This window comes from Dromiciops gliroides, chromosome 2, assembly GCF_019393635.1.
Source record: "Dromiciops gliroides isolate mDroGli1 chromosome 2, mDroGli1.pri, whole genome shotgun sequence".
Taxonomy (NCBI): Eukaryota; Metazoa; Chordata; class Mammalia; order Microbiotheria; family Microbiotheriidae; genus Dromiciops; species Dromiciops gliroides.
In genome coordinates this window covers 13,908,509-13,936,200 of record NC_057862.1, presented here as the reverse complement: position 1 = coordinate 13,936,200, position 27,692 = coordinate 13,908,509, and the positions used below count along the sequence as shown (strand labels likewise).

General features: G+C 44.0%; 1 protein-coding gene across 1 annotated transcript in view; it reads right to left on the bottom strand.

Annotated features, from left to right (window-relative positions):
• Window positions 1–16,818, bottom strand: part of PRKG1 (protein kinase cGMP-dependent 1) — a 1,388,722-nt gene extending 1,371,904 nt beyond the window's left edge. Inside the window, exon 1 of the mRNA XM_043987057.1 lies at window positions 16,259–16,818. Coding sequence (XP_043842992.1) covers window positions 16,259–16,524 — 266 coding nt within the window. The 5' untranslated portion in view covers window positions 16,525–16,818. The remainder of the gene's footprint in view (window positions 1–16,258) is intronic.
• Window positions 16,819–27,692: the final 10,874 nt, after the last annotated feature.

Here is a 27,692-nt window from a genome sequence, read left to right as displayed (position 1 = left end):
TGACATGATTTGAAGGATTTAAATTACTTAGATTATGGCTATCATCGTCATTATCATTGACAACCACTTGCATTTATATAGCACTTTAAAGTTGGGGAGGGTTATTTTTTTTGCAGTCATAAGGCTTGAGTTAGAATTCTAGTGCTGCCCCTTCTCATGATCTTAGATAAGCAAGAACCATAGATTAGGAGTTTCAAGTGACCTCAGAAGTCATCAAATCCAACACCCTAAGTTCATAGAGGAGCAATCTGAGGCTCAAGGAAGTGAAATGACTTCCCACTGTGACACCAAGATGGGATTCAAAGCCAGGTCCTTGATTCCAAATCCTGGGCCTTTTCCAATATACCTCATTCTTAAATTCATCTTTCTGGGTCTGTTTCCTCCTCAGCAAAATGAGAGGTGGCATTAAATAGTGCCTTAAGTCCTATTATTCTATAGTAAGTGCCCCCCCCCCAAAGCTCTTAACTATTCTTTACAAACAATAATGCTGTCATACAGTTAAGTAAATAGAGTGAGGAGTTAGAGAGATAAATTTAGAGCTTGATTTCAGATCCCTACATTTTGCCTTACAGGCCTGGTGGTCTCAGGCATTCAGAGAATACATCTAAGGAGCTCAAATGTACTGCTAAGTCTCCCTAATAGCTTACATTTAACAGGGTTTTAAGGCTTCTCAAGAGCTTTACATAGATCACTGGATTGGATCCTCAAGCTGCCCTTTGAGGGACATGCTATTATTAGCCCCATTTTATAGATGAGGAAACTAAAGTTCAGAGAGGTTTAACTTGCCTAGGATTATACAGTCAATCGGTGTCTGGGAGAGGGATTGAATTTGGGTCTTCCTAACTCTATCTACCCTTCGACTGAGCTAGACCAGTGAGGAGATAGGCCAATAGTGTTACTAAAAGGTCTGATTTGTGGACTTCTTTCTAACCTTTACCAACGCCCTGCTGTAACACCGTGATGTGATATGTAGGTGACATTGATTCTCAAAGGCTCTGCCAGGGTTTCAAGTATCAATCAACAAACTTTCATTAAGCACCTTCTACATGTCAGGTCCTGTACTAGGAAGTGAGGCTATGACACTAAACAGAATAGTCCCTATCTTCAGGGACCTTACATTCTACTGAGAGAGGCAGCATGTGTGCAGATAAACATAGACAAACACACACATAAAATATACATATGTGTACACAGAATATGGTCTCGGAAATTGATTTTGTTAGCTGAAGACCAGCCTTGCTAATTGGGGGAGCTAATCACTAGTTTGGCCACACATAGATGACTTTATCAGTCACAGTGAGTCTCAAAGACCCATGCCCAAATTGTACAGAGCTTGTGCTGGTGGAAGGAATTCTCAAAGCAGTAGAATCACAGATCCCACAAACACTGGAGCACAGATTGAGGGATTTAGTAGCATCGGTAACTCAAGTCAAACACAAATAAAGAAGTTGCTGATGAGGAGGGCACTATGTTACTGTGAAGAGAGTGAGCCCGAATATTTCTGCCACTTACTTCCTGTGGGACCTTGGGCAGGGCGCCATGACTCTGAGCCTCATTTCTCTCGTCCTTCATAAGGGAGTTGGACTACGTGGTCTCTGACTCTATGATCCTAAGCTCCTATGGCCTGGATACTTGGGACTCAGTGAATGAAGGACCCTTTGAAATCAGCACCATGGACAAGGTCCCACCTCATCTTTCTAGCCTGTTGAGTGAACCCCCCGTGATGGATTTACAGAAAGACCTGGGAAGGTACTGGATAGGAAGGACAAGTAGAAGTGAATTGAGATCTGCATTATTGTATGGAAGATTCACATCAATGAGATGACAGAGACAACAGTACTGTAGAATTGTCTCCCGCCCTCCACTAACATCCTGGCTCGATGCCTCATCATAATTTGGAGGTGGCCCTGGGATAAGTCTGAGCCAAACAGATACAAGTCTGGAATATCTCTTGGAATTGGAAAGGCCTAGTTCTTGGAATGAATACAAGTTGTACATTTGCGCCCAAGGTTCAGCCGAAGTCCATTCAGAGAGGCTCATCATCAGAAGACTGGTCAGCAGGGTCACAAAGACCTTCAACTATGGGGCAGGAAGGTTACCACATGCAATCACAGAGTTCTCCTACCCACATACTGATGAAATCACTGATCCTTTCAAGTATCAGAAAAAAATTTTCTTTGCCAAATCTTGCTGATCCCATTCATTTGGTCAGCAGAAAAGAAGCATTGTCCCTGGAGGAAGTAAACTAGCCCCTCTCTGACGCTCACTACTTGGGTGACTTTGGGAAAGATACAATCTCCTTGGGCTTTGGTTCCCTCATCTCCAAAATGATGGGGTAGGATAAATGACTTCAAAACTCCTTTCCAGTCTAAGATCTATGATCCTCCAATTGGGAAGAATTCAGATTAGGATCTAGGCCTCAGTTTCCTTGTCTGTAAACAATGGGGGTTGGGATAACATATTTTGACTCTAAATTTCTATTTTTTTCCTTTTTCATGGAGAGTGCAAAAATAGATGTCGGTCCAGCTGTAGTTGACATCTGTAAATAACAAATTCTCAAGTGTTTGGAATCAGAGTTAATGAACTTTTACCACAGTAATAATAACTGGCTATATACTATTTATGTGGAAACAATGTTCATATGTAGAATGATTTTTCCAGGCACTGAGCTTCAGTAATTCCAGGGCCTGGGCTGTCAGCAGTTTCATCATGTAGAATGGTGACTATTTTTATTGCTCCAGAGTCTCTTGTAGAGAAGCTCTTTCCTGTTGTCTGAACATATTTGCTCACGAATCATTAACTCATTGTGGGAGGAGGGGTGGACAGATCTTAAAACTCTAAGGGATTTCTAGGATCCTAAGGTTACAAGTGAGAAGTTCTCCCCATACACCTCACTCCATCCCCATCTCTATCCCTTGCCATGGCTTTTCCAACATTCTTGGGATGCATTCCCTCCTCAACTCTGCCCCCTAGAATCCTTGGTTTACTTGGAAACTCAGCTCAACTGCCACCTTCTGTAGGAGGTTATCTCCTGGTCCCTTCTGTCACTAGCATCTTCTCTCCTCCAAGTTTACTGTGAATTTGAATCATATATAACATGTATATCCTCATAGATGTACATGTTGTCTCCCCACTGAAATACAAGTTCATCTTTGCCTTTATTTCCCCATTACTTTACACAATGACTGGCACATGGTAGGTGCTTTAAAGGTATTTTCTAATTGACTTGATCCTCATAGCTACCCTTTGAGAGATAATTATTAATTTATATCAGACAAACCAAGATTTGCTTACTCAGGATTAAGAAGAATCCCCTGAAAAAATCTGCAAGCAAAAAAGAAACACATCTTTTCCCCTACCAATACTCCTCACTTAATTCAAATGCTAAACAGGCCTGGACAACACCATCAGCAAATTGATTAAGGTTGGGTGTGGTAAACTAAGACAGCAACTAGGAGTCAGAAGATCAGGGTCCTGATCTTAGCACTGACACTGAGGAGCTCTATTTCTTTGAGTAAATCACTTCTCTTGATGTCAATTTCTGCATTTGTTGCAGGGTTCAATTCAATTCAAGCTCCCCTTTAGCTCAAAAAAGTCAATAATGATATCTAACCCTGAATTTCAAATAAATACAATGGACTAACAAGTGGATACTCTCAGTTTAAAAAGAAGATTCATCATTGCATTAAAAGGTTTGTTTATAAATGATTTATTACTTTATAAAGAAGAGGGATACAGAAATACAGAAATTCAAACATTAGGAACTACCATCAATTAATGATCAATAAAGTGAGGGGGGGTGCCATGGTTCAATGGAAATAGAAATTCTTCTGAGTCTTCTGCATTTGGAGTCAGAAAAACCTGGGTGCAAATCCTACTGATTGCCCAGGAGACACTGGGCAGGATGTTCCACATTGCTGAGCCTCAGTTTCCTCATTTGTAATGTGAGGGGGTTGGAGTAGATACCTCTTGGCCCTTTCTAGTTCAAAATCAATAGTTCTATGAACAAGAACTAGTAGTTGTAAAAGTTATATATTCAAGTTGAATATACAATTTTCCTTCAATAATAATGAACGCATAACTTTATATGAGCCATATTAAACACATTCCTGTATAAGCTAAATAAATAAAAATATTTGGAGCATTGTTGTCTCTTTTCTATTCACAGAAGTCCTTCAGTACGTATTTATTAAGGACCTACCATGTTGCAGGCACTGTGCTAAGCACTGGAGCTACAAAAGGAGGACAAATACAGTCTCTGTCCTCCCTTGAGAAGCTCACAAATGGATGGGAAGGGAGCAATTAATACAATGAAGTAAATTTTAATTGAATTTTTCATAATTAAAATCGGGTTCAACTGTCTGAATTAATGAGTTTACATCTAAGTTTCATGGGTTAAAACTTGAGGACAGTACAAAGGAGAAACAGAGTAAAGTGCCACCAAAGAAATAGACACAAGAAAATGACAGGATAGTAACATGGTGAGAAGTAAGACTAACAAAAGGGCAGCTCATCCTCTTCAATGTTAACCTTATGGTGTCAATAGAAATCAAGGAAGGCTACCATGACATTGGGTGAACATCCTGTCTCAAACTTCTAGGACAAGTACAGAGCCATGGACAGCCATGGTAGGTAGCAATCTGTATCCCTGAGGACAAATACTGAAATTGATGAGACTACATATCCATGAGCATATAAGTATACATGTGTGTTTTTCCCTGAACAGACTTGATCTACCTGGACTAAGGAAATGACACCCACATGTTAGTTTAGCAAACCAGGGTCCATGGATTGTCATTTGTACTACCAAACTTTCAGCTGAAATCAAACTCTGGAGATCAGACAGCAAAGTACATTATCCTCTGACATCAAACATGGATGTCTGCCATTTTAATATGATAGAAAAAAAGAACATTTTAAATTCACATTAATATAGAGCCAGAAGGGATGTTGGTTGTCATCTAGTACAAAGCCCTCATTTGACAAAGAGTTGACAGAGAACTTATATGATTTGCCAGAGGTTACTTAGGTAAAGAGTATTCCAGGTGAGATTTGAATTCAGGTCCCCTGACTCTGAAGCCAGGACACTTTCTTCTCTACCACAAAATAGATCCTCAGTTCATGATGAAAAGGTAACACAAAACATCAAGGCAAAAAAGTAGCGAACACCTCCCTCATTCTTCCAGGACTTAGGGAGCAAGATCTTATATCATTTAAGAAAAGAAACAAGGGTCTCTATTTGCCTCAAACAGGAAAGAAGATAGGCCTATTAATAATGCCTTTTTACATTATATAAATGACATTTTTTATTTTTTAAAGGAAGGCATAGATGGGGCTATGACCTGTGTCACAGGTGAGATAACCCACATCAATGGATCTCAGACCCGTAGAAATATTGAAAGTACACACATGTTGTTTTCGCTTTCTGGAATCTCTTAAAACATCAACTTCCCCAAAGTGGAAGGATGAGGATCAACATCCAGCAATGAAGGATGTCATCTCCAGTTTTAATGTTTATGAAACCATCCATCCAAAGAAATCAGAAAAAAAGAAACTGGATTGTTCCCAAAGCCATCAAATATTGTTTAAGGATGATTCAGGAATGGGGAGATCATGCCTAAAGAGAGAACCCTATCATTTACTATGACACCCAAAAGTAAGGGCTAAAGGGATCTCAGACCAAAGCCATGCTTGGCAAAGGAAGACCCAAACTAAGGGTCACCCAAGGGGAAAAGGGTGAATTGCCTCTTCCATCAGGGGGAACATATAAGAATGCTTCCCAATCTTAGCCCACCAAGCTCAAAAGTTGATTCCAGCTCTACCCTTCTCCTACTCTGACCTTTTTGGTGAGTGAACGCAGAATAGGAAATAGGCGTCTGAAATATAAGATGACCAAATCAACTTTTCAACAGTCTAAAAAGGGAGTATCCCCATTCAGCAATCAAACGTAATTCTACTGATGAGACCAGTTAGATTTCTCAAGTTTTGATTGAGACCAAACTGAGTTCAGCCAACTGGAGGAATGTCCAAACAACAAAAAAGGGAGAAATTCTCCTGAGCTCTTACCTGGAGTCAAGGAAAGCTTTTAAATTAAAGCTTGTCCAAAAGTAGAATGGGCTATTTCAGGAGGTAGTGAGCTCTCAAGCAAAGGCTGGATCAACACTTCCGTGTGACATTCTTATAGATAGGAAACTGTTGGTTAGGGATGATTATTGAATCATAGGCTCATATTTAGAGCTAGAAGGAACCTCCAAGATCATAGGAACGTAGATTTAGAGCCAAAAATGAGAGAGTTCCCATTCTCAGAGTAGATAAATTCTATCGAGGAAGATAACATGTGTGTATATGGATATACATGAATTAGACACCATGTGATTTTGGAGACAAGAGAGCCAGCACTTGGAGGGATTGGCGAAGGCTTTGTATGGAAGGTGAAAAGGGTGACACAGGCCTCTGCAAGGGATACAACCATTCATGATAAGACTATTGAGCTTCTTGCAGACCTAGCTTCTGCTAAAGCCCTACATTCCTCCTGAGAAGTTCCAAACTTCTATTCTTTCCCTTTTTTGAAGCAGGATGTGTTATCCTGATTTTATCTCAGCACTCCCAGTTACTTCCAAGAATGAACACAAATGTGATAATGAAAGGTCCTGAACTCTGATAAGTGGCTGTCTCAAAGGGGAAGCAAAATATCTGCTTGGGAGCTGAGCAATGAGAATCACCTGAAAAATCTGAGCTAAAAGGGGGGAAGGGAATGGTTAAGCTCCCAGCATCTCACCTCAGCTCTCAAAGGTTGGTTTGGGGAGCAAAAGAATGCTGGGAAACCTGCCCTTTTGTGTGTAGGGGGGAGCACAAAGGGGAGGATAGAGGAAAAGGGCATTGACCTCATTTGGGATTTCTTCAGGCCTTTGAGTCAAAGTTCTTGGTGACTGCAGGATTTGAAGTGCACTTATCCATCCTAAGCAGTCTGTGCATGCTGTCCTAATACCTGACATTTATCCTCCACCTCCACACCTTTGCCTCCATGCCTGGAGTGGACTTCCTCCTCACCTCTGCCTCTTGGATCCCTAGCTTCATTCTGGCTCATAGCCAGGTGTTCCAGCATGCCTTCCCCAGCCCCCGCTCCACCCAATTACGTTGAGTCCACTTTGTACATCCTCTGTATTTGTTTATGAGCTCCTGCTGTTTCCCTCAGTAGACAGTAAGCTCCCAGAGGCCACGGGGAGTTCCTTCTTTTGTCTTTGTAATCTCTAAGCCTACTCTATCCCGTGGAACAGAGCAGAGACTCAGTAAATGGTACTTGAGTGACAAGACTTAAGCACTGAACAGACCCAGGGACCACAAAATGGAGAGATACTTAGGGAACTTAGGGGGGGTCAGGGTTGGGAAGTGGGGGGGCATCATCAAAATCAGCTCTAAATAGCCCCCACCTCTCCAGTTTGGCAACCAGCACTGCCCAGTGCCAGGGATAGGTATGAAAGGCTGAGGGGTTTGGGATTTAGAAGGAACCTTCAGGGCTCACCTAGTCCAACAGAGCCGGGGCCACTGAGGCCAAGAGAGACAGAAGCGACTTGACTAAGATTGTACTTCGTGAGGAGCAGACTGAGAATCTGAGCCCCATGTCATGGCATCACGGTGTATTTCTGCTCACCACCTTTGCCCGGGGAAATGTCAATGTCCAGACCCTTATTTGCATCAGCAACGTCCACTTGGCAAGCCCACGTACACTGCAGGTACTGCTAAGGAGACCCGAACCTGACAGAATCAGAGATCTGGAGCTGTAAGGGACCTCAGAGGCCATCTGGCCCAACCTTTCCCAGCCAAGTGATGAAGTGGAAAGAGCACTGGTCTGGAGTCAGGAGCCAGGAGCCAGGAAGCCCTGAATTCAAATCCAGATTCAGATACTTACTGCCTTGTCACTCTGGGCAGTTCATGTAACCTCTGCCTCAGTTTCCTCAATTATAAAATGAGATTAAAAACAGCACCTCCCTCCTAGGATTGTTGTAAGATCATACTTGTGAAGCACCTGGCCCAGTGCCTGGCACATGGTAGGTGCCTTTTAAAGGCTTATGTCCTGCTCCCTACCTCTATTATACAGATTAAGGAGAGTGAAACACAGTAAGGATTGGTGATTCACTCACGTTTACACATAAAGTAGATCAGAGATGGAATTTAAAGAACTCGGGTCCTCTAACTTCTTTTTTTGTGGGGCAATGAGGGTTAGGTCACTTGACCAGGGTCACACAGCTAGTAAGTGTCATCTCTAAGGCTGGATTTGAACTCAGGTCCTCCTGAATCCAGGGCCCGTGCTTTATTCATTGTGCCACCTAGCTGCCCCAGGTCCTCTAACTTTTGATCCACATGTTTGTGCTCTCTCAATGAGAGGAGGGAGGGAGGGAGAGAGAGAGACAGAGAGGGGCAGAGAAAGAGACAGAGAGAGACACAGAGACAGAAATTCAGAGACAGACAGAGATAGAGAGGAATGAGTTAGAGAGAAGGAGAGACAGAGACAGAGGAAGAGGAGAGAGAGACAGAGACAGAGAGGCAGAGAGAGACAGAGAGAGGAAAAGAGAGAGACAGAGATAGAGACAGCAACACAGATGGAAACAGACAGAAACAGAGAAAGAGATGGAGACAGAGAAACAGGAATAGAAACATCTAAGAAGAGAGAGATAAAGACAGAAAGAAACAGCAACATCGAGACAGAAAGAGACAGAGACAGTGGGAGGGGTAAAGAGAGAGGGTGAGGGGGCAGCTAAGTGGTGCAGTGGATAAAACACCGGCCCTGGATTGAGGAGAACCCGAGTTCAAATCTGGCCTAAGACACTTGATACTCACTAACTGTGTGACTCTGGGCAAGTCACTTAACCCTCATTGCCCCACCCCCACACCCCAAAAAAGAGAGGGGACAAGAGCAGAAGAGACATGGGAGGTTTTACTGGGATCAGAAGATACCAACTTGCCTATCGTCACCCAGCCGGCGGGTGGCAGAACCATTCTTTGTCAGTTATTACAACCTCTCCCAGTCCTGTTGTACACTCAGAGATTAGTTTATAAGCTAAGAAGTGCATTGGTAGGGGTGGGGGGTTACTGAAAAGGTCCAGAGACAAATAGAATCCGCTTTACAATTTAGCTATAAGTTAGTCTTGCTCATGACCTCAGGGAGTGGTGAAGATGGACAAATCAGTCAGTCCACAAACATTTAGTATGTGCCTACTGCATACTTGGCACTGTGTGAAGCCATGGGGATCATAAAGCCAAGAATGAAACAGTCCCTGCCCTCAGAGCTTGGTCCCAACAGCCCCAGAGCATGGTTCCAACAGCCCCAGAGCATGGTCATCAGTGACGTGGGCAGCACAGGGCCCTTCATCCCTCTCGCCTCTCTCCCCTGCCCTCACTCTTTATCTCCCCTCCCAACAAGTTGACCTTGTTCGGGACCATTCAGGTCACGGTATCATAGGACCTAGAACTGAAAGACCCTATAGGTCATCCAGCACTCCCTTCTCCTCTTGTTTGACTGAGGCAGAACCTGAGGATTGGGGAGGAGAAGGAACTTATTTAAAATGCTCTGCGGAGCCAGAAAAGCAGTGCCCAGATTTGAACCGTGGTCCTCCCGGGCCATGATTCTTTCCCTTCTACTCCCATAGGGCCACAGTCTCAGCCCTGATACAAAAAGGAAAGGGCCCACTCCTCTCACTTGGGAGAGGTATGTCTGTCTGTCTGTCTGTCTCTCTCTCTCCTTAGATGTTTCTATTCCTGTTTCTCTGTCTCCATCTCTTTCTCTGTTTCTGTATGTCTCCATCTGTGTTGCTGTCTCTGTCTCTCTCTCTCTCTCTCCTTCCCCCCCCCCCTCTTCTCTCTCTCTTGATGTCATCTGACTTTTGATATGGATCTAATCCTGGGGCACAGATATGCCCTAAGGTAGGCCTCGGGTGACCCCCTCAGAGTCCCTGGCATCCGAACTGGGCCAAACTCCTTTCAGATCTAAGCTCCCTGGGTGAGCCAAAGCCAGGCTGGCCTGAAAGAAGAAGGGGAAGGCAGTCCCCAGCCTGCTTGGGCATTCATCCTCAGGAATTTACAGAACTCCAAGTTCTGAATGCATACAAAGCTTGATTGACTACAGTGATCAAGGGGATCCAGCACCCTGAGAAATCGAATTGGCAGAAAGACGGTGGATTCCTGTCTCTCTCGCAGAATAGATGTGGGAAACGGGTCCTGTCAGCCTCCAACGGCTTCCTCTGTGGGAGCTGCTTGTTCTCCTCCCCAGCCTAATCAGAGAATCATTTTGCAGTCAGAGAGCAGGACAGAGGCATTTTTAAGTCAGTAAAAAAATCTTAAGATCATAGATTCATACCTGGAAGGGACCACAGTGGTTATCTATTCCAATCTCTGCCCTGTTTTATAGATGAGGAAACTGGGGTCCACCAAAGTGATTTGCCATGGGTCACAGAAGTAGCAGAAATGGGACTTGAATCTAGACTCTGACTCTAGAGACTACATCAAAATTAATTTCAAAAACAAGAATGATGCACATGCTATTATGACGTCAATAACAGCAATCACCAACAGTAAGTTTAAAAACTTAAAGTTTCATATTTAAAATGATCACAGAGATCACTTGCACATAGTAAAAACAAAAACTGAGTGAAAAATGTCCGTCCTGCTTGATGTACCTTTTCTGAAAATGTCATCACTAAACAGAATGAGAGAAAGGCAGTGTTGTCTAGTGGATAATGAGCCAGTGGGTTCAGGACCACAAGGGATCAAGCTTTGCTAGGAAATATACTAACTGTGTGACCCTGGATAAGCCATTTAACCATTTGGTGCCCCCCAAACTAAAGAGTATCATTTTAAGTTACTGATCTGAATTGGAAGAGAAAATTCCCACACTAGTGAAATGCAAGAACTGGACAAAGATATATGCCACACACACACACACACACACACACACACACGCACACACACACCTGTCTGTGTATACATATTGTGTATATACACATACAAAGATTTTATGTATTATATATCTGCATATATTATACTGTTATATATCATATCATAAATTTATTTATTACATTTATATCATACCATGTTATGGTGTGGTGTGTTGGATTGATTATATTGATTGTTATATTTATCATATCGTATCATACCATATACCATATGATATCATATTATATTTGGCATTTGGGCTACAGGCAAATTTCAACTAACCATCTTACTCCTACCATGCATTTCTTTATTTTATTTTATTTTTAATTTATGGAACAAAACAAACATTTCCAAAACACAGTACGATTTTTTTTTAAAAGATGATTGTACATAAAACTGCAAATCATGCATTCTTCAAAGTACTGAAAATACCAAGTGCCGTAAGTAGGATATTTTCTTTTCAGACACTCTCCTCATACTGTATACTTGATATGCACATTAAAAGCTCCAGTCCCTGGTTTAATTTCCCCTGAAGCATTCCTTAGATTCTTAGATCCTTTTGGATGTCGATGTCATGCTATGCCCTCACTGGACACATGAAATTGAGATATAATTAGGCCCCATAGATTACAATAGTGGAAGAATTCTCCCTGATCTGCTGCCTGGTGGTAAATCCTTAAGCTATTTTTTGCTCCTAGTAACAAATATTTGGAGAATATTTGGGATGACAATTGCTTCCTAAAACAAAGTTTCATAGATGATCGTTTCCTATTCTACTCCCCTAAATAGTCTTTGAACACTTTTGGACTATATTCATTTTTTTGTCAGTACAAAAAATGCCAGGTGTCCAGAGAAAGTTTGAAATTGACCTAGTGGCCTATCCTTTGGTGACTGTCCCCAGGCATGAGCTGTGAGATCATGGAAATGAGCCTGAATCTTGCTAGAAATTAGGTGTCTTTCAGCCCCAGTGAAGCCACTAGGTCAACTGGGCTCTTAGCAACAGAATTCTTCCTTGAATACGCATCAATAAATTTAGTTCTATTTATTATTTTATCGTTGCTACTATTTATCATTGTCTTCTTGGTAGTTCAGACAGGGACAGTCCTGGGAAGAGTGTCTCCCCTTGTTCTTTTATGTTAATACTTATTGTTCTTACTATTATTGTTGTTAGTCTGCTTCTTTGACGTTCTTTGATGTAGAGAACTCTTAGCAAAAAGAAAAAAAAACACCAATCTACCCATGCAGATGGGCGCTTGCCCTCCAACTTATCATCTTAGAGAACTATGTGTGGACACAGAACCTTTCCTAGAGTCACACAGCCAGGATGTGGCAGCGGTAGCACTGAAACCCAGGTCTGCCTCCCCCTGACTGGGCTTTCTGTCCACTACAATATACTTCTAAGAACATGACGACTGACATTTACTTGGCACCTTTAAGTCTATAAAGGACTTTATTTCCATGAGGCATCAAGCTCTCATAAAGGATAGAATGTTGACCTTGGTATCTGTAAGAGCTAAGTTTCAATCCTGATACAGACACTTACTAGCTCTGTGACCCTAGACAAGTCATTTCACTTCTGCCTCAGTTTCCTCATCTGTAAAATGAAGATAGTAGCAGTACCTACCTACGGCACAGAGTTGTTGAGAGGTTCAAATGAGAGAGATGTAAATATAGGTAACAATCTTGGCAAATCTTTAAGTCCTATATGAACTCTGTTGTTATTGTCATTTATCATTATCATCCTTACAGGTAGAGGGTGCCTGTGTCTCCACATTTCTTTCAAAAGCTCTTCATTAGGCTTTCAAACTCTCCTGCCACAGTGTCCCAAAGACAGATAGTGCTGGGTGATAATTCAATTTGCTCTGTCCCTTTAAATGTTCTGGTACACCCCCACCCCCAATTGCAGCCATTCCTCTGCCCATATATTATACCTGTCAAATTGTTTAAACTCTCATGAGTCAGAATGGGGCGCCGGTAGGAGGAGGGGAAAACATTCCCCTCAGTCCCAGTATAACTCAACAGAGAGAGGAAATGGGGAGATACTCCAGTGGCTGGCTAAACAGCCAACTATGTGCTCAGCAGACATTATGGGAAAGAAGGGCAATCACTGACTAGAATGCAGGTCCCGCCCCACATGGGAAAATGCCGGGGGAGGCTGTAGGCATGTGCAAGGTCAGTTACTTCCTCCCTCGAAATTGGTTCTAGTAGGGGAAAAGCCTCTTCTAGGAGAAGGGGGGCAGCCCCTGGGCAGCCATCACCTGGGTGGCATCACCCCAAGTTGAGGTGCAGATGGGGGGTGAGACTTAGGCCTTTCTCATGTTTTCTCTGGACCCCAGCACAATTCCCTCTGTCAATCCTGGGAAATGCCTATGAGAGCCTGGGAGGGGCTCAGCGCAGACAACAGAGAACAGTAATTAAAAAAATGTGATGGGACCCAGGCTTGGAGAACACAGCAGCTGCTGGGTGACCTATGGGGAAGTGCCTGCCCAAGGAGATAGGCCGATCGTTTCCAGCTGCTGAGATCAGCTGGGCAGCCTCGGCTGAGCTCAGAGGCAGGGACATGGAGAAGCTTCACAGCAGACGGCAGCCCCTGTGGGGCTCCCCTAGTGGGGCTCTAGCCAGCTCCCCTTCTCATCCCAAGTCATCGAGAAGGGAGAAAGAATAGCATCGGGTCCTCCCAGTGAGGGAGAGGACCTCTCTGGTGGTGACTGGAACACTGTCCATGACTCCAGATTTCATTCCAGGACTTTCAAAGGAGGGGCCTCCCTACAACCCACCCACCAGACTGAGTTTGTCCAGGCCCCACCTACTCCTAGGTTTACCCACTTTGGGTCCCTATCATTTGACCTTTGTGAGGCACCAAAGCTGTAAGAGCCTAGATCCAAAATGCACCTCTGCCACCAGCTACTCTAACCTCTTCATTGAAGAAATTGAGGCCAGAGAGGGAAAAGGGACTGGTCCAAATTTGGATTTAAACCCAGGATCTCTGATTCCAATTCCAATGCCCTCTGATGTAGAATGGCAGGAACACAAGCTGCTCCTCACTCCCTGTGTGACCTCAGACCAGTCGTTTTAACCCTGGCTTCAGGCTCCGTCATCTGTCAAGTGAAGGGGTCAGCCCAGAGGGTCTATGGGGCCCCTTCCTCTTAGGATCCTATGGCTACTGGCTGCTTCACCTCCCAAAGGTCAATTCTTCAAGCGCTCTCTTTTTTTTCAGTCTCCTGCCCCTTCTCCCCTTGTTCCTACTCCCCATCACCCAGGGCCCCTCTATCAGAACCTGAATTAGGGCAAAGCAGAGGCGATGGAGAGAAGATGCTGAAGGACACATGGATCAGTCCTGGCAACAGTCTCAGATGACCGCAGTGGGAGATGGGGTGGGGGACAAGGTAGGTGGGGAGAGGTGATGCTGCCCTTTAAACGACACAGGAACCCTTCAGGCTTAGCCGAATCAAATAGGAGCAAACGAGTCTAGGGGGCTCATCCAAGGCCGTGATTCCCACTCCTGTGGGCCCCAAACTCAGACCCAGAGTGAGTCAGGCAAACAGCAGGCGTAAGGTAAGATGGGAGGAGAGTGAGCCTAATGGAATATTCAATATCCTGTGGAAAGCATTTTCTGCTCTGAACTCCCAGCAGCTAAAAGCCAGTAATGGGCTTGGGAACTTGGACTTCCTCTCCCTAATGTCCAGAGGAGCCTTAGTGCTGGAGCCGATCGATCGATCGATGGCAGTCCTCCGGTGCAAGCAGCAGGATCAGACTGGGCAGAAGCCTCCGAGACAGGGCTCCCACCTGCCCTCCACTCTTCACAGGCACTGTGATCCGCAGCCCCCACAACTTTGGACAGGCACAGTTTACCTCTCTGGCTTTTGGGGTGCCTGCTTGGTTTTGTGTGTATGTTAGTAGAAAGGAGGAAGGGAGGTGGATGGAGTCACTCCCCCCCCCAAAAAAAACCTTGAAACTAAAGAGGTTTATCGAAAGAGAATTGGTTTTGGATGGGGGTAGATTGGCCTAAAAGGGGCAAATGCTTCAGATTTCACATCCTTGGACCCCCCCATTCTATAAGTGAGAAGGCCGACCTAGTAGCCCAGAGACGAGAGGAAGGTGTAAGGCAATAAGCCGTCTGGTGCCACAAGCTACTGCTTTGCCCCAGGAGTCACTGAAATGGCATTAACCCTCCAGCCCTCCAAGACCCCGAGAGGGGAATTTTGGGATTTTTTTTTAAACCTCTCCCAAGTGGGTCTGAAGCCACTCACTACACACACCTCTCCCACAGCTGCCTAGTAGCCCCAGCTCATTCCCCTCAGCGGAGCCGCTGAGCCCTGGCCAGCCTCCACACCCTCTTGTCACCAGCCAGATCAAGGACCATTGCAGTTGGAAGGATCACCTAGTCTACTCCCTCCCACAGATCTCTTTGCTAGAGGAGGAAAGTGGGGTCAGAGAAGGAGCCAAAGACTTGCCCAAGATCACACAGTCAAGTGGAGGCAGAGCTATGCAGGAGAGGCTTTGGGGCACGGGCAGACAGCTCCAGCCTGGGCGGTCCCCAGACCGCCTTGGGCCCCTCCTCTGCCATTCCTGTGCCTGGTGAGCAGGGCGAGCCTCGCTCCCTGTCTGGGCTACATCGCATCCCAGCAGAAAGTGAGGGGCCGGACTCCTCTCTAAGGTCCCTCCAACTCCGACTTTCACTTAAACCCGGCCTTTGGTTCTCTGCCTCTCTTTCCCCGCGAGCTGTCACCACTGAGCATGCCCAGTTGCCAAAGCTGGGTTGTTGGTTTTTTTTTTTTTGGGGGGGGGGGGTCCTCGGGCCCTTCAGGAGCAGGGCGGGGCCTCGAGGCCTGTGGGAACCCGCGGGGTGCCGAAGCCTCGGGGATCAGCGGCAACGGTAGGCTAACGGCCGAGGACACCCAGGGCTGGGCGGTGTCTGGGCGCCTGCAACTTCCTGGGAGCAGGAGCAAACTTTTTCCACGCTCTTTCGCCCCGTCCTGGGCCTGAATTCCGCCCCGGTTGTTGTTCTCCCCCCCCCCGCCCCCATCCCGGGAGTGCTGCTGCGGGGACTTCATAGGACTGGGGGGGGGGGGAGCGAGGAGGAAGGAGAGATATTTCCCAGAGCCTGGCCTGAGGTGAGGGACTGCATCAACCCAGGCACTTCTGGTCCTTCTCCCTTTCCCTGCCCCCGGGCAAAACCCCGAAGCAGAGCACTCTGCTCTCCGGGGCGCCGCTGCCCCAAGGTGCACGGGCGGGGGTCGGGACGCTAGTTAGCGCCCCTGACCCCCTGCCGGTCCCCCCTCCGCGCCCGGCAGCCGCCGGAGCCTCTGCCGGAGGTGCCTGCGCCTACCTTTCGGACTTGGTGAATTTTCGGAACGCCTGGCGCAGGTCGTGGAAGGAGCGGTAGGTCTGGGGCTCGGCCGAGATGCCCTGCGCCCGGGTGGTCCGCGGGCCCATGTGGCTGCTGGGCGCGGGCAGCACCGATTGGCACTTGTGCAGCTTGCGCCGCAGCTCCTGGATCTCCTCGTCCCTCTCGGACAGCCGCTTCTCCAGCTCCTTGATCCGGCTCTCTTTGAGCAGCAGGATCTTGGCGAAGTCCTCCTCCAGCTCGCTCATCTTCCAGCCCAGCCTGGCCCGCCCAGCCCCGGGCCCAACTTTTCCTCCTCCTCGGGCGGCGGCGGCGCAGGATGGGGACGGAGAGGGTGGGAGGGGACAGCAGCGCCCAGGACAGGCAGGAGGGCGAGGGGGTGATCGGGCTGTCGGAGGGAGCCCCGGAGTGCCGCCCGACCTGGAGAGCGGAGACTCCTGCTGTTGAGGGTGGCTGCTGCTGCTACCGCTGCTGCCGCTGCCGCTGCTGCTGAAGGGTGGGGGGCGGCGGGGAGAGAGCGGCGGGCGCGCTTCGATCCACTTACTGCTGAATGGCCTGAAAGCCCCGGGACAAGGAGAGAACCTAAAAGCAAGCGCCAGACAGGAGCTGTTGAGTGCTAATCCCGAGAGCCTCCGGGGAATAGGTGATTAGCTTTCATTGAGAAACCAATTAGAGCCGCCCAGGGTCCCCTGGGACCCCCCCCCCCCCGCTCCCCCCAATCACTCCTGGAGCGCACCGTGGGCAAGCCGGCTCAGAGCCCCCCCCCCTCCCCGAGGCTGGGCGGCTGCCTGCCTGAGTGTTGGCTCAGAGGCACGGGCAGCCTCTCTCCAGCATCTCTCTGCCCATCCCTCCCCAGGACTAGAGGGTACCAAAGGAAGGGGGGAGGCGGAGGCGGGGGGGGGGGCAGAGATGGGGCTTTATGCCACTTGATCCTTGAAATAGCAACAATGACCATGTGATTAGGTGGGTGACGCAGCTCCTTGTAACCCGAGCCTAAGACTTTGTGTAGGGGTTGGGGGGGAGGGGTTGGGGGGAGGGTTTCTTTTCCCCTTAAGCATTTCATAAATATTAAACTGCCTTCAGATAATAACCTGCATAAACCCATCTGTGCTTCAACCCTATGCCTCCTCTTCTCTCTACTTCAGCCTAGACTCAGGCGCATGTATCTTTAAGAGTTTGCTTTGCCCGGAGTTGTTTCTGCTCCCACGGTGTGTAAGTGGTGCGTGTATGAGTGTGTGAGAGAGAGCAAGGGAGAAAGCAAGTCTGTGTTTGTGCTCTGAGCGCCCTCCAGTCCACGCCCAGGAATGGGCTCCTGACATGATTGATGGTCTTAGGGCCAGCCTCACCTCTGCAGCAGAGAAGTAACCGGTGTTACCGACCTGAGGATGGCCAGCCCCGGACTTGGAGAAACCCAGCTGGCTAAGAGTAATGAGCCTTAGGCTTGGTGACAAGGCAAGGGCCTGCTTTGACTACAAACTGTAACCTCTGAGTCGACAGGCCCTTGTAACAGCTGGCTAGTTCCTCAGAACTCCAGCCCTGCATGTGCCCAACTCAAGGAAGCGAATCCTCTCTCTGGGCCGGAAGTCCATTTCCCGAGAAGCACCATGAGAATTGGAAGCAAGGATCCCCAGAATTGAGCCTAGAGCTTCCCATTCCTTGGCCAAACGCAGGGCTACAAGACCAAGCCCTACCTTCATGACACACATCCTACTGTAGGGATACTAAACACAGATTTCTTAGTGGCCCCAAGGGATGGTTCTGCTGCAAAAAGGTCACCTTCTAACTGTAGACGACTAGATTCCACACAGCCTCTTCAAAATATAGATAAGAATCTTTTATGTTATAGGCTTCCTTTTTTTTTTCCTTAATACAAAATTTTTCAGCTGTGTTTTTAACTCTAATGAGATTATTATAGATCCAGAGCTAAAAGGCACCTTGGGCCAACTTCTCCAACCTTCCTCATTTTATAGATGACATTCGAGGGTCAGAAGTGGGATTTGAAACCAGGTCCCCGAATTCTAAAGCCCTTGTGCTCTTTCTACTGAGCTACATTGCTTCTTGATCTCCCTTGTGTCTTTGGGGGAGGAGAATATATTCATAAGAAAAATGGATTTCCTTTATAGTAACTTTTTTTTTTAAGTTTTAGGCTGGGAAATTTCAGTACATTGGCTCATTATAGCAACTTAGGTCATAGTAGAAACTTTCAGTTATCTAGCTCCTTAAGGTTTGTAAAGGGTTTCACATACAAGATGTCCTTTTACTGGGTATATTAAAGTGGAAATTCCTTAGCATATATGGTTTGGACTAGACAGTTGCTAAATTCCCTTTCAATTCTCCAATCCTATGACTCATTTAAGTCTCTCAATAATCTTTGAACAGGAAACTCTTATCATTCCCATTTCTTATCAATAAGGAATCTGAGACTTAAAAGTTAAGGACTGGGGGCAGCTAGGTGGCGCAATGGATAAGGCACTAGCCTTGGATTCAGGAGGACCTGAGTTCAAACCCAGCCTCAGACACTTACTAGCTGTGTGACCCTGGGCAAGTCACTTAAACCCCATTGCCCTGCAAAACAAAACAAAACAAAAGTTAAGGACTTTATCCAGGAGTCACACAGCTAGTAAATATCCGGGGGGGGGGGGGCTGCTTTGGATTCAAGTCTTCCTGATTCCAAGAATGGCACACTATCCACTAGTCAACATTGTCTCTCAAGGACGGGCTTTATAGAGTCCAAACTTATTCCCAAGTGGGGGAGGGGGAAGCACACCCTTTCAGTAGTAAAACTTTGGAGATCTTTATTCTGGTAATGCCTTATTCTTTGCAAAGGTGTCTTCCCATTTGATTATTGTTTTAAACTTTCTTTAATTTTTTTTTATATCTGAAGCTCCCAACACCAGCAGATGCTCACCTCCCTCTGCCCCCACTCTTATTTATAAAGCTGTTTTTCTTTCTTCCCTTCATCTAATCCAGCTACTATTTCTTGGCTTCCTGATCTGAAACCTTCAACCTTGTCATAATGCCTTTTGAGAACACTCCAATTAATTGACATTTATAAATAGTGCAGGAGAAAAGACCTTTCATCACATCTGAAAACCTAAGCAGAGGTGTAGCTTTATTTGTGGAAGAGGTGGGAAGGGTTGTAAAACCTCTGGTAATAAGGAAGACAACACAGGCGGTTCATTTTTCAGACCTGGAGACAGCTGAAAACACCAGCTGTTTATTCAAACCTCTCCTGCCTCTCAGAGACGTTTTCTAAAGGAATTGAGAAGAGGGACTGAATGTTTAAGATTTGATTCTACCCTGATCCTATAAAAGCAAGAAAATAAAAAATAAACCTTGTTTGGTTAAACTTCAGATTTTGAAACCCAGATATTAAATAAATTCGGGGGTTTCCATTAAAAAACAGATAGCTGTGACTTCTGTCTTGGTTTATCCTCAAGCAAGAAGCATGAGACATCAAAGCAGAATCAATGGACTTCATTTCTTTTAAATTTGTTCTTTTTATGGAGAAGAGCACCACCTAGTGTGTGAATGGGAACATAAACCATTTCCCCCTGAGCCATTTGAGTAGATGGCTGGTCTGAACTGAGAAAGAGTCTTGTGGTAGAGGCCTCCTGATAAGGATCACCTGGAAGGAAGAAGCCAGGACCTCCATGCAGAAGAATGGGCTAAAGCACCTTCAGGACATGTCTACTCTTTCTGCCAATTTGCACTTTTCAGCCAAGTGTTGTAATAGCTAGGCAGTGACAGAATTTATCTACTACCCACCGTTCTAACATCTGGCTCTCTAGAGTGAGGCAGCTGCTGGGTCACTGATGAGAGCCTGGGGTCCTGCTACAACTTGACAGATATTGGTGCAGTGACATCTATTATAGAAAACAAGCTATCCACTGATGCACACACAAGCCCTGGTAGGTTCATTCAACAGCAGTGTCTAAAGAGAGGGAATACTAGATTGTACCTTCCCCCTATATTGTCACACTAACCAGCTATATAATATGTAAGCCCCTTGAGGACAGGGACTCTCTGTCTTTGTAACTGGGATGCCTGGCACATAATTGGTGTCAGGTGCCAATAATCTGTGATTAATAAAGACTTGTTGATTAATTGATTTGGCAAAAACAAGACCAAGATTCACCTCCTGTCTCTGACCCTTCAGCTTGGTGACTGAAGGAAAGTCATTTCATCTCTCTGAGTTTCCTGCTTTGTACAACAGTGATAAAAAAAAAGAACTTTCAGTCATTCCCCAATTGAGAAATGGTCAAAGGATATTAACAGGCAGTGTCCTGAGGAAGAAATCAAAGCTATCTATTGCCTTATGAAAATTGCTCTAAATCACTATTGATTAGAGAAATTTAAATTAAAAACTCTGAGGTACCACCTCGCACTTATCAGATTGGCTAATAGAACAAAAAATGAAAATAATAAATGTTGGAGAAGCTGTGGAAAAATTGGAACACTGATGCATTGTTGGTAGAATTGTGAAGTGATCCAACCATTCTGGAGAGCAATTTGGAACTATGCCCAAAAGGCAAAACCTTTGACCCAGCAATACCACTAGTAGGTCTCTTTCCCAAAGAGATCATAAAAAAGGGAAACGGACGCACATGTACAAAAATATTTATAGCAACTCTCTTTGTGATGGCAAAGAATTGGAAATTGAGGGTATGCCCATAATTGGGGAATGTCTAAACAAGTTGTGGTATATGAATGTAACAGAATGTTATTATGCTATAAGAAAGGATAAGCAGATGGATTGCAGAAAAACCTGGAAAGACTTAAATGAATTGATGCTGAGTGTAATAAGCAGAACCAAGAGAACATTGTACACAGTATCAACAACTATGATAGACTTAACTCTTCTCAGCAATACAATGATCGAAGATAATTCCAAAGAACTTATGATGGAAAATGCTCTCCAGATCCAGAAAAAAGAACTGTGGAATCTGGATGCAGATTGAACCATATTGTTTCTGCTTCTTTTTCACAACATGACTAATGCAGAAATATTTTTAATGTGATTGTACATATATAACCCATATCAGATTTCTTTCCATCTTGGGGAGAGGGGAAGGAAGGGAGGGAGAAAAAATGGAACTGGAAATCTTATAAAAATAAATTTTGAGGGGGCAGCTAGGTGGCACAGTGGATAAAGCACCAGCCCTGGATTCAGGAGTACCTGAGTTCAAATCCGGCCTCAGACACTTGACATTTACTAGTTGTGTGACCCTGGGCAAGTCACTTAACCCCCACTGCCCCGCAAAATAAATAAATAAATAAATAAAATTTGAAAACTATATTTACATGTAACTAGAAAATAAAATACTTTTATGATTTTTAAATCATAATTAATTAATTAATTTTTGTTTGTTTTGTTTTTAAGTTAGGCAATGGGGGTTAAGTGATTTGCCCAGGGTCACACAGCTAGTGTTATGTGTCTGAGGCCGAATTTGAACTCAGGTCCTCCTGACTCCAGGGCCAGTGCTCTATCCACTGTGCCACCTAGCTGCCCCTTAATTAATTAATTTTTAAAAAGAACTTGCAGTATAGCTCTTACAAGGTTGTTGGGAGATTCAATATTTAGTGGCACTGTGGCGGTGTTGGGGATAAAAAACAGAGAGAAGGAAACTATCTTCAAGAAACTGGTCTATAAGAGAAGGAGCAGTGAATAATATGTACAGAAATAAGTAATTACAAAAATATGTTATATGTATGACTGTGTATATACATATATATCTACCATGTCAGAGGAGTAGGAAGAGAGCATTAATAAAACTCAGAGGGATTGTGTAAGGGATGATACCTCAGCCGAGCCTTAGGTCAAGCTAGAATCAAGAAGTCAAATGTTTTGCAAGTACATATCTATTCTATGGATACCAATTATTAGACACAGTGCTCCAAACATCTTAGTGCAGTTTTAAGCTATTAAAGCTTCAAACTAAGCTAAGACTTTTGGGACATACTGAATAGAACAGAACTGGTCTTTTGGGTGCAGTTATGTGAATGTGCAATTAGCAAACATTTATCAAGTGCCTACTATGTGTCAGGCAAGTGTTGAGGATACAAGTGTAAAGAATATAACAATTCCTGCACACAATGAACTTACACCCTAATAGGAAAGACAAGAAGTATGGCTATAAAGATATATAACCTAAATGTAAAGAGAATATATACAAAGAAGTTATATACGAGTTAATGGGGGAAGGGGTGTTTTGGAAATATTTCAGGCAGAATATAGTGCTTGAGTTAATTAAAGAAAGAGAAGGGCTCTATGAGTCAGAAAGGAGGAAAGTAGATTCCAGGCATATAGACAGTAGCATTATTTGTTACATCATATATACACATCTGACCTTCATGTCATGCTATGGGGCTTTCAAAGCACAGAATTATCCTACATGTTTCTCATAACTATTCCAGAGGAGGTGCTATTATTCCTTCCATTGCACAGATGAGGAAAAACACTCCAATAAAGTGACTTTACTTGCAGGTACATGTTTAGTATGGGTCAGAGGTAGGATTTCAACTTAGGTCTGCCATTAGCCCCAAGCCAGTGCTCTATCCATTATACTTTCCTAATCAAAATGATAGGCGGGAGGTTCATACAACAGTGAACGAAAGTTACACAGAGACAGATTTCAGTTCAACCTTAGAACCTTCCCAACAAATAGAACAAAGCCAAATGGGACCTCTAGAAGTGAAGGAGTTTCTCCTATTGGAGGGCTTCAATCAGAGGCTTGAGCTAAAGTCACAAGGGGACTTAGATGACATCTAACCCAAACTTGCCAAGGAAGCTTTAGGGATTTGCCGCTCATTGGATAGGTGGTACAATGAGTTCTTATCTTGGTTTGGATTAGATCAGTCCTAGAGTCATCTTCCAGTTCAGAGACTCTGTGAGTCTCTGAAATACATAATAAAACTATGTCCAGTGACACTCTGAGCAGGCAGAGGAACTTCTGAGATCTCCTCTCTATAGACACAATGCCAATTCAGATCCTCAAACCCCCTGATGTCTTCTCACTTATTTTATACCAACAGCACATGTACGTTTGTGTCAGCATCACAGTTGGACAGTGAACAAGGGCCAGCACACCTTGCTCAGACTCACTGAACACAAAGAACTGTGGGCATATTGTTTCTCTGCATGCGCACGCGCACGTGTGCGCGCACGCACACACACACACACACACACACACACAAATGAAAGCTCCCCAAGGGCAGGGAATGTCTCGGATTTTTTGTCCTTTTATCCCCAGCAAAGGACTCATAGACAGTAAGTGCTTAATAAATGCTTATTGCTGGTGACTTCAGGTCCTCTTTTAGTTCTCTTGCTGTTATGCAGATAGCCATTCATTTTTATAGTTATGTCTACCTGAAGGTTTTATTATTTATCATGATATTAACTATTGAAATAGAAGAGAAAGAGGGAAGATCAATCACCCTTAGATTAAATTGGGGGCTTTATTTCATTTTGAAAGGGGGGAAGCACCATCTCCTTCTTGATCAGGAACCTAACAATAATTGAATAGGGGGCCGATGCATTATTAGCCTAGTACCAAACATAGTGATTCCTGTGAGGGTTGTTCGAGCAGCAGAGCTGATGCTCAGGGGGAAGGGAGCATGTCAGACAGGGAGGAATCGGATTGGGTTCAGCCCTTCTCAGGGACAAGACTGGAAGATGTGAGGTCAGTAAAATGAAAATAACACATCCCACCCTTTCCTTGGGCTGGGCAGGGAGGCTCTTTTCATTTCTCTCTCCCCTTTTTTGGGAATTGAGAGCTTCAGTTTTCATTAACGCTATTAATATAATGTGACTGTAAGCCATTTAAAAATGACTTGAGCTCTGTGAAGGAGCAAGCCTGGAGAGATCGAAAGCGGTCCCTTTTGGTGAAAGTTGCAATAAAAACCCTCTGTTCTTAATACTCCTCTCTCTGTTGTGAACACCAACAGTAGGCTGTGCTTATTTTAGCCGTTTTCAAATTGACTCCTCCCCTTGAACTCCTACCTACCTTCCTAACTTCTGCTAAAAGGGTTAGCAATCCTTCAAATCACTTCTGTTTTGCAACTTGGAAGTCATCTCCAGCCTCCACGCCTTTGCACATACTGTACTGTCTTGAATGTCTGGAATACTCAACCTCTTTGTACATATGAAAACGCTGAACTTCCTTCCAGGCTCAGCTCAGTTGCCATCTGTACAGGAAGATTTCACTGTTTCTTCTGGTTGTGTCTTTTTCCTTAAAATAGATTTTACTGTGTTAATTCATAGTCTCGTTAGGATGAAAAAATCCACTGAGGCCAAGAATTGTGTGGTTTTTTGTTAGTCTTTTACTGCCTACATCTCAGTAATTGCTTAATAAATGTTTAAACTGAATAAAACAATAGACCTCTACAGACCATGGCCACTAGGGTTTCCCTGGCTTCCAATCATTGGAACTACATTGTGAGCACAAGGTTATAACACTGTAGATTAAAGAGCTGAAAGGCATCTTAGAGGCCATTTAGTCAACACTCCCCCTTTACAATTAAGCAAACCAAGGCCAAGCAGATTAAATAAGTTATCCAAGGTTATCCAAGTAGAAGCCGAGATCTGAACTCAGTTCCTCTGCCTCTGAACTGCATTGTACATGACTAGTCCATATGTAAGCTAGGCCCAGCATTCTAGAAGTAAGGAGAGGACCAATCTGTTTGGAAATCATTTGCTCCTCTTTCATACAGCCACTAATTGAAAACTAAATTGTTAGTCTTTTTTTCTACAAATAAAAACAAATGAAACCTTGCCCCTCTTGACCAACACTCTCCTGGGGAACAATAAATACTCCAGTTTTCATAGGTAATGATTCAAAATTGGCTCATTGATTGAATTAGGAAATCAGCATTAAATATAGCTCTATTCCAGTCACATTAATAAAAGCAGGATTATAAGAGATACACTCGATTTGTATGCTAAAACAACATAATAAAATTTAATACTTATTAAAAAGACTCATTTCCTAGGGTTTAAAAATGCTTTAGTTTGATGAAGTTAGAAAAAAAATCTTTCAGTATTATCCTTTTTGTCAATACATTCATTTTTATTCTACCATGTTATGGAAATGCATGTTTTATTCCATAAATTTAAAATAAAATAAATAAAACATAAAAATATTTTTGTCAATACAAAAAGCTGTAGACAGCAGGGAGAAGGGAGAAGTGGGAAATGGAAGGGAAAGGATTGGATTAGAAAAGCTTAGTATCCTCTATCCTGTTTTCAAGATTTTATCTAATAAAAGAGGATGAACTTACAGGCATTACTGAGACAACCGCTATGAGAGTCAGCTAGAAATGATGGCAGGAATATCTTAGCATCACAAGGCAGTAACAGTGGGGTTTTACTCCATCCTTCCAAGGACCTGTGATTCCTTCAAAGGGACCATCAGTGATACGGGGTGTAGTCCCCTATGAGTGTGAGAATGATCTTTGACAATAACCATGGCTGAAAAATATCCTCCTGCAGCTGCCCTGGAAATGATCTTCCCTGAACTTAGGAGGTCTGAGCCTTAGTTAACAGGTCCATAAAGCATTATACCTCCCCGAATCTAGGCTGGGACCCAAAGCCTTCCCAATAGGGTAGAATCTGGCTGGCCCTGTGTTCCATAGGCACAGGCTTCATGAGCCAGGGCCTTGCTCTGTACCACAATGGGACATTCATATAAGACCAGAATAGCTCACATTTATATAGTGCTTCAAAAACTACAAAGCACTTTACCTCATTCTGTCTCAATAGGGAGGTGAACAGCAGCTAACAGAAGGTACAAACAAGGGATAAACAAGGAACTTGGGAGCAGCAACATGAAGGGGTCAGAGAGGCAAGACCAGGAAAGGATCAGAGTTTTAGAGCTCAAACAAACCTTGGGAGGCATCTAGTCCAATTTCCTCACTTTTCAGAAAAGGAAACTGGGGCCTAGAAGATTATATAAATTGTCCACAGTCAAACAGGTAGTTTATGGTGGAGAAGTTGAGACTTACTTATCTTCTCAGTCATGTAGGATAATGTGAAGAATAACTGACAGATAGCCCAGGAACTTCATTGATGTTCATGCAGTATCAAGAGTGTGAGAACTATTTGATAAACCCAAAGACTCCAGCTTCTGGGAAAAGAACTCACTATTTGACGAAAACTGCTGGGAAAACTGGAAGATAATATGGCAGAAACTAGGCATAAACCAACATCTTTCACCATATACTAAAATAAGATCCAAATGAGTACCTGATTTAGACATAAATGGTTATACCATAAACAAATTAGTAGAAAAGGGAATAGTTTTCCTTTCAGATCTATGGAGAGGAGAAGACTTTATGAACAAACAAGGGAGAGAATATTATTAAATGCAAAATTAATCATTTTGATTACATAAAATTAAAAAGCTGTTGTACAAACAGAAGCAATGAAGCCTAAAGTCTATAGAGAATTAAGTCAAATTTATATGACTATAAGTAACTCCCCCATTGAGAAATGGTCAAAGGATATGAACAGGCAGTTTTCTGATGAAGAAACAAAGCTATCTATTGCCATATGAAAAAATGTTCTAAATCACTATTGATTAGAGAAATTCAAATTAAAACAGCTCTGAGGTACCACCTCATACCTATCAGATTGGCTAATATAACAAAAAAAGGAAAATAATAAATATTGGAGAAGCTGTGGGAAAATTGTTGGTGGAGCTGTGAACTGATCCAAACATTCTGGACAGCAATTTGGAACTATGCCCAAAGGGCTATGGGGCTATGCATACCCTCTGACCCAATAATAACACTACTAGGTCTATATCACAAAGAGATCATAAAAAAGGGAAAAAGACCCATATGTACAAAAATATTTTAGCAGCTCTCTTTGTGGTGGCAAAGAATTGGATATTGAGGGGATGCCCATCAATTGGGGAATGACTCTAACAAGTTGTGGTCTATGAATGTGATGGAATACTCTTATGTTGTAAGAAATGATGCGCAGGCAGATTTAAGAAAAACCTGGAAATATTTAAGTGGACTGATGATGAGTGAAGTGAGCAGAACCTGGAGAACATTGTACACAGTAATAGCAATATTCTGTGATGATCAACTGTGATAGGCTTAGCTCTTCTCAGCAATACAATGACCCAAGACAATTCCAAAGGACTCATGATGGAAAATGCCCTCCATATCCAGAAAAAGAACTGTGGAGTCTGAATGCAGACTGAACCATATTGTTTCTACTTTTTTCCCCTTTTTTGAGGTTTTTCCCGTTTGTTCTGATTCTTCTTTCACAACATAACTAATGCAGAAATATGTTTAATGTGATCATACATATATAACCTATATCAGATTGCTTTCTGTCTTGGGGAGATGGGAGAGAAGGAAGGGAGGAAGAAGAATTTGGAATTCAAAATATTATAAAAAACAAATG